This window comes from Dama dama, chromosome 23 (genome assembly GCF_033118175.1).
Source record: "Dama dama isolate Ldn47 chromosome 23, ASM3311817v1, whole genome shotgun sequence".
NCBI classification, from domain to species: domain Eukaryota; kingdom Metazoa; phylum Chordata; class Mammalia; order Artiodactyla; family Cervidae; genus Dama; species Dama dama.
The window spans coordinates 37,089,500-37,110,556 of record NC_083703.1 but is presented as its reverse complement, the minus strand read 5'-3'; the positions used below and the strand labels follow the sequence as shown (position 1 = coordinate 37,110,556).

Below are 21,057 nucleotides of genomic sequence, written 5' to 3'. Positions count from 1 at the left end.
TGCTAACTTTTTTGTATGCTTTTAATAATCGTCATTGTTTGAAGTTCAGTTCAGTTGCCCAGTCATGTCTGACTCTTTGTGACCCCATGAACCGCAGCACACCAGGCTGTTTGAAGATTAGCCCACAAGAGAGGCATAGAGCAATCAAGAGCTATCTGACTAAAGCAACAGTGTTCTGAGAAAACTCTTTGTAAATTGCCTATGCATAAAAAGGATGAATCATCACTCCTAATGACCAAATCTCACCTATTTCCAGAATTGGCTCAAGTTATAGCAACACTAGCAAGCACAGTGCAGTGAAAACATCCTGGTGTTGGAGGAGCTTGACCACAATTGAACTCTGATCCTTACTCATCACCCGTTACCTTGGGCAAGGCACATAAGCCCACACTTCTATATAAGGTACTATATTTCCATATAAGGTACTACTTCCATACAACATAGTTATGAGGATTAAATGAATCTGTATACAAATCCTGCAGATGTCTGATGATTAATACGGCTATTTTATCTGGCAGTGTGTAGCCCATGTAGGTATATGTGAATAAGAGCTGTTACAAAAGTACAATATTCCTTGCCCTCCAGATAACTAAGTGCAAGTGAGCAAGCATCTGGAAAGGAGGTGTGGCAGCCTAGGAAAGGGCATGAATACAGCTAAGGGACACTTCTTTCAGTTGATATCAGTTATATTCCCTATCAGTGGCTGAACATAAAACTTGGTTCACTTTCCTGTTGAGGACCACCTAATTAATTTTGGGTTTATCATTTGAAAGTAATGGAATTAAAAAAACAAGAAAACTGGTCATAGAAATTATTTAGGAAGCTCCCTGTGAATTTACTAATATGAGGAACTATTTGTGGGGTAATTAAGAATATTTACACAGCTACTTTTAATTTGTGTGATATGAGGCTGATCACTGTGTAAACAAGCTCATGATCAGTTAAGTACTCATAGCCCAGGCTTGTTCCAGCACATGGCATGGATCCGTTTGTTCATTTTATGCCCTTAACAGTCCTGTGTCAGTTCAGTCACTCGGTCGTGTCTGATTCTTTGTGACCCCATGGACTGCAGCATCCCAGGGTCAACAGCATTCAACAGGTCTATGAGGTAAGCACTATTATTACCGCTATGATTTTTTGATCAGAAAATGAGTGACTGGTAAGATTAAATGAGACCATAAAACTAATAATAGGCAAAGCCAAACTTAAATCGCTCCAGATCCCATGGTCCTAACAGGTGATGTTCTCAGTGGAAGCAGGGCTGGGCTAATGGGCTCAACCACTGAAGCAAGGCCAAAGTTAATTAATTTGTCTGTAAGAGGTGGCAGTTTGTCTTCAATAGGCTCAGATGATGGTTAAAAAAAAAAAAAAAGTCTGCCTCCAATGTAGGAGACAACCGGCTCAACCCCTGGGTCAGGAAGATCCCTTGCAGGAGGAAATGGCAACCCATTCCAGTATTCTTGCCTGGAGAATCCCATGGACAGAGAAGCCTGGCAGGCTACAGTCCATGGGGTCACAAAAGTTGGACATGACTGAGTGACTAACACTTTCACTTCAACCTCCAACTCAGGCAGAGGACATGGGTAATGAATGCTCCATGGGGTGTTTCCACCGTGGACAGGCTGAGATCAACCATCCCATTTTTTCCTCCACAACTTTGAATGGCTGGACTGGGTAAGATTGAGGCTAGTGGATTTCATCTCTCCAACAACTTTGATGAAGCCAATTAAGGTCTGAAACAAATATGAAATTTTGTTTTTGACAGAGGCAGTTCAAATCACATGGTGTCAGTAAGAAAACTTGTTCTACCATCAGAAACAGTGAAGTATATACCAAGTGCAAGAGCAATCTTCAAGAAAGTATACATATAATTTGAAGATACTTTATTATGCTCAAAAGTTTTCCATTCCTTTTATTTATAAACTCTTACTAGTCAAAAAGAAAATAAATAATAAAAATCTGTATCTTCAGGAAACGTTTAACAACATAGTTTTTCTTTATATGCTTGTCAATTTTAAATTATTACAATTTAGATACATTCAGTCATTACATGATACCAGGAAGGTCAGCCTTAAAGATATCAATAATGTCTATACTGGTAAGTAAAATAATGGTAAAAATGGTATTTCAATTTCACCTAAAAAAAAAAAAAACAAACAGATTCCAGTTTGTTATTGATGGGAATACAGACTTATCTTCTTAATCTTGGATATTAAATATTTGGACTTAAAAAAATAAATATTCCTGTTCTCTCAAATAGTGGCTGACATTGTCGGGAGCAGGCTGCCTAAAGAACCAGTCTCTCCTCCCTCAAGAGGGAGCCAGGGGTACACCAATACAGGATCAAGGGCCCTTTGCAACATTTATCCCCAAGCCCATGGAGCTACTAGCCTTACTAAATTAGAGGGAACTGAATCTCTTTCTAAGCATCAAGGTGGCTATGTGGACGTCACTAGCAAGACCACATATGTGTACTATTGAGGAAAGATTGTTTAAAATTGCTGAATTGCCCCTTTTCCATTATTTTAAAAAATACTGTTCAGCTCTAGTGTAAAAACGGAGAGAGATTGGACAGTTATACTTTTATAACACCTCCATCACCATCCCCACCACCAAAAGGGACTCCATTTTTATCACATGATCTCTACCTCCACAGTAAAGAATTGAGGCAAAAAACAAAAACAAACCATGTTCTATTTCTGAACAAAGAATTCGGCCTACCTAAATTATAATTCATTTCCTAGAAAGTCAACTTACTGGAAATTTCAATCGGTGTTCAAAAAGAATATTACCCAAACCATCCAAGGAAGACTTGTACTTTTCTTAGACCAGCCACACAACCATGACGTATGGCTTCAGTATTAGACTTGGCAACCCCAAACCTCTTTTTAAGCTGAATTGGTTGCTGTTTACTTAATTAACTTAGAATTTGCTGTTTGGATTAGGCTGTCAGGTAACACTGGTTATCTAACTGTTTAGCTGCGAGTGTGTATCAGGCATGAAATCTCACATGTATGAAGAAAGCTGGTGAGCCATGCTATCAGCTGTGCACAGAGCACACATGTGGATCTGAGTACAAACAAAGGTCAAAATATTTACATGGAATGTTGACCCCAATTTAAAAAACTATTTTAAATTAATGACATCTTTACATACAATTTGTTTTATGAATAGCCTCATTTGATAATTAAAAAAATATGCCTTTCAAATATTTCATAAATATATAAAATTTCACTACACTATTTTTCTTTAAACAGGACATCTAAACTCTCTTTAGAAATCAACAAAAATATTTTTTTTTTTTCTGTTTAAAAGTCACAGATACAATGATGCTCTGATGGGCAGGGTCTTACTGCAGGCAAGAATGGGACACATATTCTCTTACACAACTATGCACATTTCTAGTATTTTGAGCTGTATAATTTACTCACTGAAGATCAGTAGTATCAAAGAAAGATGAGAGATCCCATCTATATATTTACAATATGAGAGTCTTTCTTAAACTTCTTTAAAAACAGCAAGATTAGGATGGTATCTGGCCAATGTAAAGAAATATTTTGGTGACAAAGAAATAAGTTAACATTACATGAACAGTTTTCTAAAATACAATTTATAGTGAAATTTAAATATAGTGATCAACTGCACATATTTGAGAAAATGGTCACATTTTCTTTAACTATATCAGTAACATGTAAAACCTACATTTAGAATAGGATTCATTCTTGTAATCTACTGGGAAAATGCAAAGTCAGAAAACTGGCTCCAGAATTTCTGGTGACTCCAGAAAGAAATGTCTGAGAATTTATAAATAAAGTTGTCCTCTGTAATCAGTGCTTTTGGATATGTAATCACCATTCTAACAAGGAAAGGTTTTTAGTTTTATATGTAATAATTTTCAAAGCCTACCTTCCCTTATTAAACATTCATTGAGTCACTGGTATGTACTCACAAAGCCTTCTCAAACTAGAACATGAAGGCCACTGGTTGAGACAGATTTTCAGTAATTCCTCTAAAGAGAGATTCTTGAGAGCGCACACTGTGACTACATGTGTCTATGTAAGAGAAAATGTTGCCTTAAGGCTGTTAACTTAGCATCTTCAATGGCTAACATGCAAATGGCAAAGGCAGTGACCACGTCTGAGACCAGCAGAAGCACTGGACGCCCATGTATATACTCTAGCTAAGACTTTCTATAAAAAGTTCAACCTCCTCTTGGAGGTAGAGCTTTGTATTCAGCCAGACAGCTCAAAGCTCTGCTCAGAATACAGTACTGTGCACATTTTAATTCTGGATCTTATACTCAAACATGTGTTTGAAATAAGACTATAAAAAGATACAAAACCAACATTCAATTTTAACCAAGATTGCACATCTCTAACAGTGATATAGATTAAAAAAAAAAACCCTACCACCAAAATGGTAACTGATTTAATCATGCACTCTACAAAAAAAAGATAAAAACTTCCCATAGTTATGAATGTAACCAGCTCACTGGAACCCAATGAGTATCTGTCTCTAATTTGTCAAAAGTTGTTTTCAGCTCATTGAAGGCCACAGCAAGATCATCATTTACTATAGTTTTGTCAAAAAGATGACCATACTGACTCTCCATTATCTGGGCAGATTTAATCATTTCTTGAAAGTCGTCTTCCTACAAAAGTATTAAACAGAACTGGTTAACCAGGCAGTTTCATCACATCAGTGCAGTTATTACACAATTGGTTTATCTAATGCTGTTCTGTGTTCACTATTTCACCTCAGCCATGAAAGAAAATTACCCTCTTTAATTGTAAATTCTTCAGAAGCCATAATTTCTAATACTCTCTATTTGCTTGTAACTAAAACTGCTCTGACAAGAGTCAAAACTCCCACCTTTCAGGATAGTTAGTCACTTATCATTACAGGGATGTTCCAGTATTAAAGTAGAAGCGTTTATCCTGCTTTGCCTGCATTGTCCACATTTATTCATAGCAAGGAATGTATAAGAAAAACTACTTTTTCAGAGTTGGATACATTTATGAAAGGACAGGTATACCATGTCTTTCTATGTTTCAGTGCAAGTGGATGAGTGTCCTTTATACATTTTTGAAACCAGGAAGAATTTTAGTTGGTTATATAGCAAGACCACATACATATATGTGAATTAAATCTTTGGACGATGTTATCGTTTATTATCTTCATTGAGAAACCTTTACATTGTAAAAGACTGTAATAAATAATACAGTAATTCTTTATACTGTGACATCCTGAAGTCATTTCAGAGTCGATATCTCAAAGTCACAGAAGATTCTCACAACAGAGATTTTAATTTTAGTGTTAATCCAGAGCCCTGAGTAATTAACATCATGTGAACAGTATCTACTTAGTATGGTTGTATACTGTCAGTAGTTTAGAAAAAAAAAGATATTTAAAAAATAAAAAACATCATATGTATTTGATACCCAAAATTAATAGTTTACAGATTAATATGGACTAAGGTTAAAGATGAGTTACTTAAAAGAGGGAGGGAAAAAATGCTTCTGCCATTCTCTTGATCCTAAAGTATAATACACTGTCTTAAGGTTAAAAACAAAACAGAGACCCTGCCAGTCATAATCATTAAACCACCACAGCTGTGATTTCTTTTTTAAACCTTTTATTTTGGAGTATAGCCCATCAACAATGTTGTGCAAGTTTCCGGTGCCATTTCTAACAACAGTCAAAAGGAAATACAGATTGAACAATACGAGTCTATTTGTCCTATACCCCAAATGATGCTTTTTCTTTTATTATGCTATATATGATGTTGGTACAAAAGGCAAATTATTAAATCTTCATCTAGACTATTAATGAGTAATAGTAATCAACCAGTATTTTCCCCTTTAAAAATAAGGCTAGTTGAAAACTCTGTGGTTTTTTTACATGTGCCTTCAGAAATTTTATAAGTATGCATAAAATGCACAAAATAGTCTTTGAGTCAATGTAATATGTGTAAAATGCACAAAATAGTCTTTGAGTCAATGTAATATGAAGATTCATTCACAACATATATGACTTTAATTCCTGCTTATGTATTTTCAGTGAGGCATCCTCATACTCACCGTAAAAGGCTTTGCAGCACCTTGGTCGTCTCTGCTTGAGATAATCTTTGCATTTTTTCTTGTTTCTCTCAAACGCTCTATTGATGGAGGCTTTATAAATATCACAAACGGCTTAAATTCTAGTGTCCTTAAGTGCTTCACTGTCTGCAAGGAAGGAAATACATTTTCTTTCATTTCTTCATTATATCAGGAGTAAGTTTTTTAGTAAAACTGAATTTTCTAAGGAGGAAATTCCTTAAAATTATTTCCTAATTAAGGTTAGCAGGCCTTTCACTATATTATTGTTCAATCATTTGTTGACAATTAAATGTTACTAGATAGATACCTCTGGACAAATGGAGAATGTAACCTGTCTTTAAAATGCTTTGAAATATGCCATCATTAAATCTTGAGGAGAAGCAGCTAAAAATACCAGAAAGCTAGTTCTTAGATCTAATACCCCAAAGACGCTATCAGTTAATTTTCTTTACATGCAAGTCTTCCAGCCGTGCCATCTAAGCCTTTTCCAGCTCTCAGAATGAGGTGTCCCTTCTCTTTCATCCTGCCTTCAAAGTCCCCTTCAAGGGCAAGTCTCCTGCTTTTAAGTCAGCACTGCTCCCGGGTAGTGAGGAGCATGGGGTGGGGGCCGGTGATGGAGGTGGTCTGTGGTGAGACAGGAAAGTAAGCTGCTTCACCCACCGTCTCTCAATCCACCTGTACCGAATCCCCAGGGTGCCAGGTGAGCTCTGCCCGGCAGCCGTACAACTCCTGTGAGCCGCCCATGGCTCTTGCCAGGATTTTACATTTCTAGGCTAATTATAGATCCAAAATCCATGAAAGAGGACCGAGAATCAAAATGTCCATTGCCAACAATTATGAACACTTATAATGCATACAAGAGAATACACTTTACATACAATGTAATATATTTTTATTTATAAAATACATAGAATAAGTAAGTCATTATACTTGGCAAACACTGAATCTAACAGTTACAAACACACATCTCCAGGCTTTTCTTCTAACAACATTGGCTTTTTTTTTTTTTTTTTTCAGCAGAGCCTTCTCAAATTACATTTAAATGCTTTTGTCACCTTAGGAAAGGCACCTAAATGCCAAAAGTGAGTAGATTTCAGATTTACCCCATAATGAAATGCTCAGATGGGCTAGAAGTGTGTTGACTAGGTCACTTCACTTACATGAGGCTGAACATCCAACAAACAAACTTTGTTTTTAGCCAGGACAGACCGAACTGAGTCTATACTTGTGCCATAATAGTTGTTTTTATATTCACCATATTCAATAAACCTGTAGAAATTAGAATCATTTGTGAATTACATGTATATATACACATATATATAGCAGACATAATTCATATATATAAAAGATGTTTTGCTGAACATGTAATTTTCAAACTGTTTTTAATAAAATAACTAGGTCCAAGTACTTCAGAATGTCAGTTTCTAAAACAAATCTTCTATTTTACTTTTTCAAATCAGTAACACTTGCTTGTATTACACTTAAGCAGAAAGAAGTACTTTAGTCCAGCAGTACTCTAATGTTTTCCATCACCTCTTTTTCAGAGCTAATGCAATGCAATAAAACAGTGAATAAACCAAACAATAGAAACTACTGAAATTTCACTACACACGAAAGAATAACCAAGCTCAGCTTTAGCATAAGAGGAGGGACTGGCTGGTGGCTAATGGAACCAGGGCGGCTGATCACGTGCTATAAAAACTCAAAATCACTGTGTTGAACATGAAAAAAGCATTTTGATGTTTCAATAAAATCCCACAATCTTGCATTAATACACACACTGCTCTCTGATAGCCTAAAATATTATCCTTAAGCAAATGGAAAACCTGAGGGTAGGAGACTTAGGGCTTGCTAGAAGATATGGTATAAGCAAGATGATTAACATTATTTTTTATTTAACTTTTGAAAAGCCAGTGAGAGAGGTATGTGGCAAATGCTGGAACTGAGGCAGGAGGTAGATGGGCCCTACCCACACTCCCCATCCCCCCCCCTCCCCCACCATCAGCATAAAGAGATTGGGAGATTCATTCCCTATTGACTGTAACTCCAGGAGGAAAATAGCAGGGCAATTAAGGGAGGAGTCTGGGCCCTGCCCAGATGGCATATTTCTCAAAGTCAGGAGACCTGCCTGACCATACACGTGCAAAAAAGGCTCCTTGGAGGCCAAAGGGGAGTTACGTTAAAGGATGTTCTCTACCCATATGCCTTTGTGTAGGATCCATCTTGGCTAAGACATGCATGTGCACACATGGAAGGATCCTGAGATATACCAAATATGGACTGTGAACCAGGCAAATCTAAATGACTGGTCAAAGGAAACCCAGAAGAAAACCCCATAAAAGTAATTCAGACTGCCACGAGGGTGCAGCTCAGCGACTCACTCTCTCAGGCCACTCGTGTCTGTCCACACATCATACTGTACTCTTTTTCCTCTTAATAAATACTTCAGTTGCTTCACTACTTTCTGTCTTTGTGGAAATTCTTTTCCTCAAAGTCGAAGGGCCAGGGCTCTTGTCACTTGACCATTGGTCTAGTGGCTATAGATCGTATCTAGGGATCTATTACACAGTTACTAGTTTTTAAAATAAAGTTCTATCCAAATTCTACGTTAAGATTCAGTGAGTGGGGTGGGAAGACATGACAGGAATACACTAACAACGTTCCCTTACTCTTCAAAATAATCCCTAGACATTCAACTTAACCAGATACACAACAGCTCTAGGTTATTGAAAAGTTAAAGGCAAAGATTAGTAATAACCACTAATTGAATTATATTTTATCAGTTTCAAATATTATTATAAAAGTGAAAATTCACTTCAAATGGAATTGCTTATAACTGCATATATAGCCACATGCTTAAAAACAGTAGTTTCATGAAAATTCTTAAAAAAACTTCCACATACTTGTTATTTTGTACGTCTGTCTCAAACAAATGCTTGGAAATGAAAATATATTCAACACCATCACTCTCCTGGCTTCTTCTTGGTCTGGTGGTATCTGTGATTTAATTAAAAAGAGTTCAGAAAGTTCTACATCAGCCACCCTAAGAGAAATACTAAAAAAGAAATTATGTATTTGATTAAAGGATTTTTCTTAAATATGATTTAAAACTTAAAAAAGCACATTAGCTAATAAAATATAGGAATCCCATTAATTCCGTTTTTCCACTGATACTAAAGTTATATTGACTTGAAGGTGGATTAAAAATTGAATTGCATTGTGTTTATGCCATTAATCATTCTGAAGGGGCATTAATATGTTAATTAAATAAAATGGTATTTAAACTCAAGGAAAAATTCCCTTTTTGCAAGTAATACACTTATTATCATCTTTTATTGATTCTTTATTCATTGAAGCAAGTTTACTGCTCACTAGGTTGAAAGGTAAACTCTGAAATTATTTTATTTTACACATGATACATGGGGAATGCCATTAATGTTTGCTTTACTAATCAAAGAACTCTATTCATTTCTCCTTTGCAAAATTCTAAACATCTTCTTGAAATACAAGTGAACTTCTAAACTTTTTAGTGATTTTGCCTAATTATTTGCTACTGAATTATAATGGAGCAGAAAATACAGTATTAACTTTAAAAAACAAAAAGTAAAACCCTCAGGAATTGCAGTGCTGAGGTGGCAAGTATAAAACTGACTGCAGTCCATCCCTCCTGATTACAGCTAAAAACTCTGAACCCAAAACATCTACTTTTGTTTCGAACACTTTGAAAACAAATAAAGCAGGCAGACTGTGGAAGAGAGTCAGCCTCAGTAAGGGAGAGTTTAACTTTTATTTCCCTTTAGCTTTGCCCTATGGGGGACTTCCCTGGTGGCTCAGATGGTAAAGCATCTGCACGCAATGAGGGAGACCCGGGTTCGATCCCTGGGTTGGGAAGATCCCCTGGAGAAGGAAATGGCAACCCACTCCACTACTCTTCCCTGGAAAATTCCGTGGACGGAGGACCCTGGCAGGCTACAGTCCACGGGGTTGCAAAGAGTTGGACACGACTGAGCGACTTCACTTTCTTTCCCTTTGCCCTGTGGGTGGGCTCGTCCACAGAGTAGTATGGAGGAATGTGTGTCTGAATTCCAACAGAAGCCCTGACTTTCTGGTGAAAAGAACCGGGAAGAAAACTCCCCTGTGCATTGAAGAGTGTGCAGGGAATCCAGGAAGGGAGAAAGCTAGAGAAGGAAATACTCCAATTTTGTGAAGAAATCAACACTAATCTAAGAATAACCCCTAAGCGGTGCACATGAAGCCCAGACTCCAACCAGCCAAGTTTTAAGACGTGAACTAAGATTAGAATGGCTTCCCAGGGGACTTGGTGATACTGAATCTGCCCACCAACCAGGAGACCCAGGTTCGATCCCTGGTCAGGAAGATCCCCTGGAGGAGGAAATAGCAACTCATTCCAGCATTCTTGCCTGGGAAATCCCATAGACAGAGGGGCCTGGTGGGCTACCGTCCATGCAGTTGCAAAAGTCTGACACGACTTAACAACAAACAACAACAAAGATTAGAATACACAAGCTTCAGCCTAGCCCACAAGTAGTAGAAGCACAGAACATGCCCAAACCAATGTACAGAAGGCATAGAGAGTGGAGCTGAGACCTGCACTATTCACACAAGTTGCAGACTGATCCCTTAGCTGCACAAGACAGGGCAGACTCAAACCAACATAGCAAAGCTTAGAGAACTGAAGTGAGATTTAAACCATAATTTATAGAAAATGAGATAAAACTTATGGTCTAAACATAAACTAGTTGGTTACTTCCTTAATAGAAACATTACCACTTTTCAGAATATTATTGACCTGGAGTCAATACAACATAGCATTCATAATATCCAGAATGCAGTTTTCTATTATTCAACATTCAAGAACTGAAAAAATATGGGCATTTATTTCTCAGAGGGAAAGATAATAGAAGGCAGCCCTAAATGACTGAGAAGTTAGAACTGTCAAAGACTTTAAAGCAACTATTGCAATTATGCTTCATAAGGTAAAGGAAAACACACCTGAAATGAATGAAAACATGAATTCTTAGCAAAGAAATAGAAACTATAAAGAAGAAAACAATGGAAATTTTAGAACTGAAATATATCTTATAAAAACTAACCACTAGATAGGCTCAATAGCAGAATGGAGATGACAGGGAAAATAGCCAGTGAACTTGAAGACAGATCAATAGGAATTATAAAATCTGGGCAATCAAGAGAAAGAAAATTGAAAAAAAAAAATAAATGGAGCCCTAGAGACCTGTATGAAAATGTTGACTGAAATGTCTAACAGATGTGTAGTGGAGATGCCAGAAAGACTGAAAAAGACTGAGGCTTAAAAAAGTATTTGAAGAAATAACAGTCCCAAACTGCTAAAATCTGATTAAAGACATACATTTTACAAATTTCAGAAATCAACAAATCCCAAACAGGAAAAATTCAATGACAATAATGCTTGGACATAGCACATCCAAACCAGTCAAAGTGAAAGAAAAGTAAAGACAAAATCTTGAAAGCATCTAGAAAACAACAACAAAAACAAAATCACAGTACATACACGGGAAATAGATATGTGAGTTCAATGACTACAGATTTCTTATCATATGCATAAAACATCAATGAAATCATATCTTTATGATACTAAAAGAAAAAAACCTTTGGCCAAAATACCTTTCAGGATTAAAGGCAAAACAAAGACTTTCTTGAATGAAGGAAAACTAGTAGAATTCATCAGTAGATCTGTGCTAAAGGAAATATTCAAGGAAGTTTTTCAGACTGAAAGGAAACATTAAGAAGGAAGCATATCTTCAGAAATGAAGAAAGAACAGGAAGAATACATAGTTGAGTAAATACAGAAGTCTACTTTTTTCTGCTTAAGTTCTTTAAAATACATAAAACAGATTTAAAGTGAAAGTTATCTGTTGGAGTTTTCAATGTATGCAAATATAATAGATTTGACAACTACACAAAAAGAAGTGGAGGCATAGGGACTTACATAATTGCAAGGTTTCTGTATTTTACGTGAAATGTCACAAAGTTACTTAAACTGTGAATGGTCAGATATATGCATATTGTAATCCCTAGAGCAACCAGTAAAAAAGCAATGCAAAGAGATATAAGCAGAGAGCCACTAGGTAAATTAAAATGGAAAACTAAAGAACATTCAAATACCACCCTCACAAAGTAGACAAGGAATAAAGAAACAAAAGGAATAAACAGAAAACAATAAAAGTGTGGCTTAAATCATTTCGTCAATTCAAAAAATGTTAATTGTCCATATATTTCTCTTAAAAGGCAGAGAGCCATAGAATGGGTGAAAAAGCAAGATCCCAGTACATACTGTCTACAAGTCTACAGGGAAGACACATTAAATATAAAGACACGGATATGTTGAGAATAAACAGAAGATGATACACCATGTAAACAGTAAGCATAAGAAGGCTGACGTGGCTACTCAGATAAGATACCTCAAGGGAAAAAAGAATATTTTAAAATGATAAAAGATAAATGTATAACAGTTGTAAGTTTGTACATACATAGTAACAAAGCAAAATTGGACTGAGTTAAATGGAGAAGTGGACAATCTCACAATCAGAGTAAGAGATTTCAATGCCCCTCTTGCAACAGTTGATAGGACTAGACAAAATGTCAGCAAGACACAGGTGATCTGAACACCACTACCAACTTCCTGGGTCTGGTTAATGTCTACGTAGCATCACGTTCCCTAACAGCAGAATACACATTCTTTTCACATGTAAAATAGTAAAGAACAGAAATTAACAAAATATTTTTAGAAAACAATAAAGGAAAACAAAATTTAAAAGCTGAGTCACACTGAGGGGAAAAAAAGAGAAAATCACCAATATTAAGGATGAAAAAGGGGTTGTGGGAATGGAGATTATGGAGTTAAAGATCAAACAGAACACTGGTAGTATAATCAAAGCAATTTTTCTCCAAATAATCATAACTCTGCCGAATGAAGTCTTCTATGTGCTGCATGCTAAGTCGCTTCAGTTGTGTCCGACTCTCTGAGACCCCATGGACTGTAGCCCGCAAGGCTCCTTTGTCCATGGGATTCTCCAGGCAAGAATACTGGAGTGGGTTGCCATTTCCTCCTCCAGGGGAGCTTCCCAACCATCAGCTGGCAGATTGTTTAAGTGCCACCAAGAGAGCCCAAACCTATCTAAAATTCTAAAACTGCTCTTAAAAATACCTTAATTAATTAAATCATCCACACTTGATACAATGGCTGTATTTCCCACACATGTCTAATACAGTGAATCACCTGGGATGCTGGCTGTGAACACAGATTTTCAGGAATTCTGTCAGATCTCCAGAACAAGAATCTCTCTGGAACCTCAAGGGATTCTTATTATCAGGCAAGTATGGAAAACATTGTTCTGGGGATCTTTTGACATTAGACCTGTTTAAGAAGGATAATTACTCCTTTAGGGATTTCTTTGGGGAGTCTCATCCCTAGAACATTTCTGGATGACGTTCATTTTTGTAGCAACTTTAGATGTAGATAATAATTTAATAGGTGGATACACTGAGTCCAAGGTGCTGTGACCCAATGAACTGTAGCCCACCAGGCTCCTCTGGCCATGGAATACTGCAGGCAAGAATACTGGAGTGGGTTGCCATTGCCTTCTCCAGGGAATCTTCCCTACCCAGGGATTGAACCTGGGTGTCCTGCATTGCAGGCAGATTATTTACCATCTGAACCACCGGGAAAGTCCAAGGTGTCTTGAATAATACCAAAACTACTGGGGAGGGTTACATTTGACAGACACTCATTATTAAGATTTATCCTCTTCAAAATAAGTTAGTTTTTACTCCAGGTGGTGCTAGTGGTAAAGAACCCACCTGCCGATGCAGGAGACATAAGAAACGTGGGTTCAATCCCCGGGTCAGGAAGATCCCCTGGAGGAGGGCATGGCAACCCATTCTAGTGTTCTTGCCTGGAGAAGCCCATGGACAGAGGAGCTTGGGGGGCTACAGTTCACAGGGTGGCAAACAGTTGGACATGACTGAAGTGACTTAGCACACACACACTCATTGGGCTACAGTAAAGAGGATCTGGAGCTGGAAAGGCTTGTGCAGTGTTATGTGGGAGGAAGAACATGAAACCTGGTTTCAAATCAAGTGCAACTATTGCCTACAGAACTTCTGGGTAAGTCAAAAGTATCCTTTTTATCTGTTTCCTCCTCTGTGAAATGGGGATATTGACCATCTTATACCACTGTTGGGAGGACAAAATAAGACAAAGGCAATGAAGAAACTAGTAAATTATTAAATTTGTTTTTTCCTTTGTAATCTGTTTTCCTCTAGGATTTATCTGTACTCACTCACCTGTAAGCTTATTAATTGCTTTTCAAGATTTTCTAATGACTTGCATATTACAATTCAGCTTTTGTGAGAGTAGTGCATAATTAAAGGGAAAAAAAAAAAAGAAACTGTTTAATTCCATATTTCCATTTTTCCTTTACTTTCATCTCTGTTGGTAGAAATCAGCAACCCTATAACTTATGGCTGAAAATGATTATAAACAATAACTTGGAAAAATGTAGTAATGAGGTAACAGAAAACTATAAAGTCAAACTCGTCCAAAACTGGAGAACACTGCTAAGGGCAATATACAAACAACTTTCTTTTTTAACATTACTAAAAGCCAACATTTCAGTCTAGTCTTTTAGATGGCTCCCTAATATCAACAAATTATTAAGTAATTAAATGACATTTATTCTGAATATCAAAATGCTTCCAGGATCATGTTTCATTTGTAGGCATGCCTTGTGAAAACCAGGTTTATAAAAACAGACCTTATTCTCTATACTGAAAAGAAGCCTACCACATTCAGATTATATGGCCATGAAAAGCTCATTTTACTATTTGTCAATGACTACAATATGAAAAGTAATTAAGAAACACTTATTTACAAGAAGCCTCCTTTAGCTCTCTGTAGTTTGGTCCTTCTGGTGTTAAAGCTTGTTGAAAACTCTGGAAATTAAAGAAGTAGAATATACTTCTATTTAGAAGAAAACTTGTAAGTAAGAATTTAATGTCATACATGTACTAAAATTCACCATAAAAACTCAGTAGGGAAGCGGAAATCAACAAATACCTTGCCTGTGTACTCTGGGGCTTTCCCCTGAACTTTCAGGCCTCAGTTTCCTCCTCTGTAAAATGGGGATAAGGTCACTCTGTCCCCCCCAGGGCTGGGGTGGAGACCAGCTGTGAACACTGGCAGCCAGCCCGCAGCACGCATGCTGTCTGAGTGCTGGGCCAGCACGCGTAGCAGCAAACAGAACAGAACTTACGGGGCACTGTGACGCCATAGTGCTGCGTGTCACTGATCAGCAGCTTTCGTTTCAGTTCATTCAAACCTACTCCAACAGGACCTGAAAGACAGGATAACAGAAATTCATCCCTCAACAAAACACCAGAGAAACATTCCTACAACGGACCTGAATCCATGAGATGGACTGAAAATGTGTATCCAACTTCATATGCATCCCAAGTAGAGAGATTATCTCTAGTCAAGTCGTACATAAGAAAAACCTAGGGAGTTACCTGTACATAAGAAAAAGCTAGGAGTTATCTGGTGGTTTTTTCTACTTTTTATTTTTTAATTATTATTTTTTTGTATTTTGCCTTTCTACTTTTCAAATTTAAATTCCCACCTTGCCATTTAAAAAGATCAGAAATCTTTGTTTTCAGTGAAAAATACTCAAGAGTGTTTGAGTACATTAACAGGTAACAGGATCCAGAAGAGCTTAAAAATAGGTTCACCTTTTGAAAAGTGGAATTACACAGTCTGGATAGGGATCCCTTCAATCCTAAACATTTTTTGATCTTAATAAAAGAAAATCTCTGAACCTTGATTTTAGGTGCAAACCTAGTTATCCATTTTAAATTTGCACCACTCTCAGCACTATGTCAAGACCCCCTGCAACCCTGTATATTCTCAGTTGGTCCTTAAGTCTTTGAAAACTTGCTTAGCCCTTGTGCTGTGTGCTGAGTCGCTCAGTGGTGTCTGACTCTGTGACCCCGTGGACTGTAGCCCACCAAGTGGAGTGGGTTGCCATGCCCTCCTCCAGGGGATCTTCCCAACCCAGGGATCGTACCCAGGTCTCCCGCATTGCGGGTGGATTCTTTACCCTCTGAGCCACCGGGGAAGCATAGACCTTACATGTTCAAATCAGTGAGCACATACTGAACCACCTGCAATGAACAAGGCATATGTAAAAGCTGTGAAGAAGAAGAGATGACGCGTGAAGTCTGCCTTCAAAGGAAAATAACTAGGTTGGGAGAGTGACACGGAATGATTAGGAGACAGCAGCCAGAAAACAAAAAGCAGTTTCAAACACAAGTCTGAAATTGGAAGTCAGAAGGACACAAGCCCTGGACAGGGCTGCCATCCGGGTCTGTTTAGTGATGGTGTCACCCTTGAGCGGTGACACCTGCCTCCACTCTTCCCTTCAGCTGAAGCCCCAGGTGGCTTCCCCAGTGTCTCCGCGGGTGAAGAACTGGCCTGCAATGCAGAAGCCCCAGGTGGTTCTGATGCGTCCTTCAGAGCTCTGCTCAAACAACCCTTTCTCAGGTCCTGCCCCCGTGTCTCATCCTTGAGTCATCAGAGTATCCTGACATCTCCCTCATAATACTGAAAAATCATAACAAACAACTAGAGGATGCCTTGCTTAATGGCCCATCTCTACCACCAAACAGAGGCACCGTGAGAGCAGGAGTCATATTCTGTTGTTTCCCTTCCCCATGAGGTCAGCCCTCCAGATTGTCACTGAATGAACCTAACTTCTAGGGCTCCCATCACCACCTCAGGCTCAGGAGACCTCAGCAACACGGGGAACAGAGATGCCCACACATGCATTCCTCAGAGTCCTCTCCGCAAACACGCACATCTAGATCTGGCCACACACCGCCCCCCCAACAGCCTTCTCTCCAGGCGCATGACCGACGCCTTCTCTTAAGAACATCTCTTCTTGTGTCTTTACTGCTGTTGCTTTCTGTTTCAAGCTCCTTCCCAACAGTACTCAAAAAGCTAATATTATCACATACCTTAGAACAATAAGAATGACCAGGAAAACTCAAAAACACCTCCCCCTAAGCTTGTATTTCCCTCCAAGTCACTGCACACTCCTGTCCCAGCATCTCTAGGCTTTAGTCACTTCCCACCAGCATCACCCATTCCTCCTCCACCGGGAAGAGAGTCAAATGCGAACCCTTTGACAGGTCTGCACAGATCGCATGTTGGAAGCCACGTGTTTCTCCATAACCTTCATTCTCGCCTCTCTCCGCACACTCCAGCTGCATAAGACCCCCCACGTCCTGGAATGTGGCGAATTCTCCTTTGTGCTGCTGGGTCCTCATCACATGCCTCTCACTTTTGCAGAAACAGTCCTGTCCTTCCCTGGCCTGCTAAGTCACACCTGTTGTTCGGGATTCAGCTTAGCTGCGGGGCTTTTCCCTAACACTTTAAATGTGGGTCGAACACCATGTTCTTGTGCACATCAATAGATCACACTCTGTCGCATCTGTCTACTTGTCTTTATCCTCTAACAGACTCAGCGATGTCATCTGTTTGTTCACCAATTGCTTCCTTTGGCAAAATGTAGGCACTCATTGGTTTGCTTTATTTATTTCAGTTACATTCAGTAATTACTGAGCACCTAATGGCTCAGATGGTCAAGAATTTGCCTATTACATAATAGGCATATACAAGGGGTTTTACGATGCTTTGAGGATGATGCAAACTTGATTGTATATGCTCCAAAATAACCTGGGAGACCCAGGTTCGATCCCTGGGTCAGGAAGATCCCCTGGAGAAGGGGGTGACAACCCACTCCAGTATTCTTGCCTGGAGAATTCCATGGACAGTGGAACCTGGTGGGCTGCAGTCCATGGGGTTGCAAAGAGTTGCAAAGAGTTGCAAAGACTGAGCAATTAACCCTTCACTTTAGTCATTATGCTGTGACAGAAGTAAAACTATTTGCCAGATGAACCCAAGGCGTGGGAGTTAAAGGAAGAAGTGTTTGCACCTAGAATGTCTGGATGTGCTGGTTAGATAACGTGCTCAAAGTCTTAACAGAGGTTGGTGGAGCTCACATTTGAGCATGGCTCCTGAATCTTAAGCAGAAGGGAGCGTGATGGATTTGCCTCTGCAACAGTGAGTTTGAGGGACAGAAATCCGTCCCCCTAAGTTCAGGAAAGGAGTACAGTGTGATAGGAGGTGCAGGGTGGGGGTCTCCCTGTGAGGGAAGCAGAAGGGAGAAAAAATGATGAGCACTGATCGATTGTCTCCAAAACCCAGGCACCATGCAGGAGCTGATGCATTTTATCTCCTCTGAAGGGACCAACAACATTTTGAGTAAATGCTCAAACTTCCTCCTTTAAATCAAAACAGAAAACAAACAAGAAAAGCAAGGGGTTTTATGATGCTTTGAAGGTGATGCAAACCTGATTGTATATGCTCCAAAAAAAATAAAAAAGCAGCAAAGAAAACACTAAAACTTAACTAGTGGGTGGGCCCTGGCCTGCCTGCTGCCCACCAAGGCACCAAGAACTAAAGGAGGACATGAATTCACTGCTCCTTCAGCAGGTCTAAGTTCTGGAGTACTTCCCAGAGTGTGAGCTAATTTGCTGAGTGAAAGTCTAGCATTTTTTTCTTTCTTCTACCCATGCCAAAAAACCACAGTGATTTATTTTAACTCTGGAGGAAAAAACTAGGTATGTTTGAATTAGTGGGGGGAAAGTATGCTGCTTTTTAACGTGATACCCTTAAATTTGGACTACTTTCAATTCCAGCCCTTATAACCTAACTCTTACTAGGGACTTTGCTTTATTGCATACCCACAGACCATGCCAAGAATGTGCAGTGGCAAATAATTTAAAAAATTTCCCCTAGATTAGGTTATTTGAAGACATTATCTTCATGGTGGGATACTGTGTGGAATACTCTCACAAAATAACTAAAATAGGGACATAATTTAAATCATTCTTACTACAAAATTGCCTGGCAGACCAATAAACAGCATTCTCCCTGCCATGTCCTTGAATCAATTCTGTTATCCATACTGGTGAAGTTCTAGATGTTTTCCTCCTTTAGACCCTGACCTTAAGATCACATCTTACATCTACACTCTTGTCCTGTTCTTCTGTTGTAGGGCATGTGCTCAGTCACATCCAACTCTTTGTAACCCTTGGACTGCAGCCCACTGGGCTCCTCTGTCCATGGGATGCTCCAGGCAGGAATACTGGAGTGGGCTGTCATTTCCTTCTCCAGGGATCGAAGGGCATACACTCACATTTTTAGCTGACTGGTTTGTATTTAGACTACTTACACCACAGCTGGCTTAGGGATGCACACAGAGTTAGGTTCATTCATACGCCTGTAACGAGACACATTCATCTGCTTTTCCGTGTACAAACTTTTTATCACAATTGGTGAAATGCACTGACACATGTACACAAATAAGTTACTCTATAGAGTTTGTGTCCAGCTGTGGTTGTTCAGGGCTTCTCTTGTGGCTCAGCTGGTAAAGAATCCGCCTGCAATGTGGGAGACCTGGGTTTGATCCCTGGGTTGGGAAGATCTCCTGGAGAAGGGAATGGCTACCCACTCCAGTATTCTGGCCTGGAGAATTTCACAGACTGTATAGCCCATGGGGTTGCAAAGAGTCAGACACGACTGAGCAAGTAGGTGTTCACGCTAAAGAGAAGCAGAGAAGACAGTCTAAATAGTGCATGTTTAAGTCACAGACAGCAGGCTTTGGAAAGGCAAAGATGAGACGATACAGTGTCAGGCTTGTGTCACGTGGTTCACATACACCATGACTAATCTTCAAAACATCCCTGCAAGAAAGGTATTACCCTTGCTTTACAGATGAGAAAACGGAGATGATGAAAGGGCAAGTAATTTTCCCAAGATCGCACATCTGGAGTGTGGCTTAGCTGGTATTCAGAAGCCTGTGTGTCTGCTTGAGAGCTCACATTCTTTCCACTCAATCCATCATCTTATCGAAAGAATGCTGACAGGACACAGGCTCAGGTAACGAGGTGCTCAGCTGTTTGTAGCTGTGACCCATAACTTCACAGAGTCTTTCACCCCATTCCAAGTTGCCTCGCACTTTAAACAGTGATGAAAAGTTATACTTGTGGAATACAAGACTCAGGCTACAAAAAATGGCAGAAGTCAAATCCAGTGAACTCAAAACTTACCCTGTGCAGAACTTCTGAAAATTCTAAACTAAGCTTAATGAAGATGACAAGCATACCGGGTCTGGACAACATACACAGGGCATGTCTATTCAGATTCTTGATTCAGGACTAAGGAAAATCAAACGGACTGATAATATCAAAGGAGAAGCCAAAAAAGCACATTAAAAAATAATTTTGGAGTTCACTAACTTGGAATGCATACGGTAAATGTTATTCATACAGTGGATGGGCTTGCTAGCTTTAAAAACAAAGGAATGACTCTATTCAAAGCAGAAACGTAAATAAGTATCTGGTTTGTTTTTAATCTCATAAGAATTTAGAAAATCATTTTGCATGAAAATTCTAGAAAGAATAAAGCCATGAGTCATCTGTATTAGTTGAAATTCTTGTAAAAAATACATCAAATGGAGAAGTAAGATAATTAGAAAGGTATATAACTTTTTCTTTTTTGGTTGTAGATTATGATTATGTATTTTCACCCAGAATACCACAGCAGTGATAATATGTCTTGTGTTCTTCAGAAAGGCATATTACTTTCAATACTTGAATGCATTTAATTAGTAACTCCTTTCTGAGAGTAGGCGAATGTGTTGTGTGTGGTTTTACATAAAGGCTCATTCATTTCAGCCACAGAAATACAGCCCATTTGGGGGTTAATAAAATCATGCTAGTAAAATTTCTATTTAAAGCTTTACATTTAGGAAAATATGCCCATTTACTAATGTAAAAA

At 38.7% G+C, this 21,057-nt stretch overlaps 1 protein-coding gene across 2 annotated transcripts in view; it reads right to left on the bottom strand.

Moving 5' to 3' along the window:
• Positions 1-1,874: 1,874 nt before the first annotated feature.
• Positions 1,875-21,057, bottom strand: part of MPP7 (MAGUK p55 scaffold protein 7) — a 215,434-nt gene continuing 196,251 nt past the window's right edge. The window contains exons 13-17 of one of the 2 annotated variants that reach the window (XM_061126383.1): positions 15,413-15,493; positions 9,002-9,095; positions 7,259-7,367; positions 6,081-6,224; positions 1,875-4,651 (exon numbers count right to left, since the gene is read on the bottom strand). In XM_061126383.1, coding sequence (XP_060982366.1) covers positions 4,472-4,651; positions 6,081-6,224; positions 7,259-7,367; positions 9,002-9,095; positions 15,413-15,493 — 608 coding nt within the window. In that variant the 3' untranslated portion in view covers positions 1,875-4,471. The remainder of the gene's footprint in view (positions 4,652-6,080; positions 6,225-7,258; positions 7,368-9,001; positions 9,096-15,412; positions 15,494-21,057) is intronic. The other variant, XM_061126385.1, reaches the window with a different exon arrangement.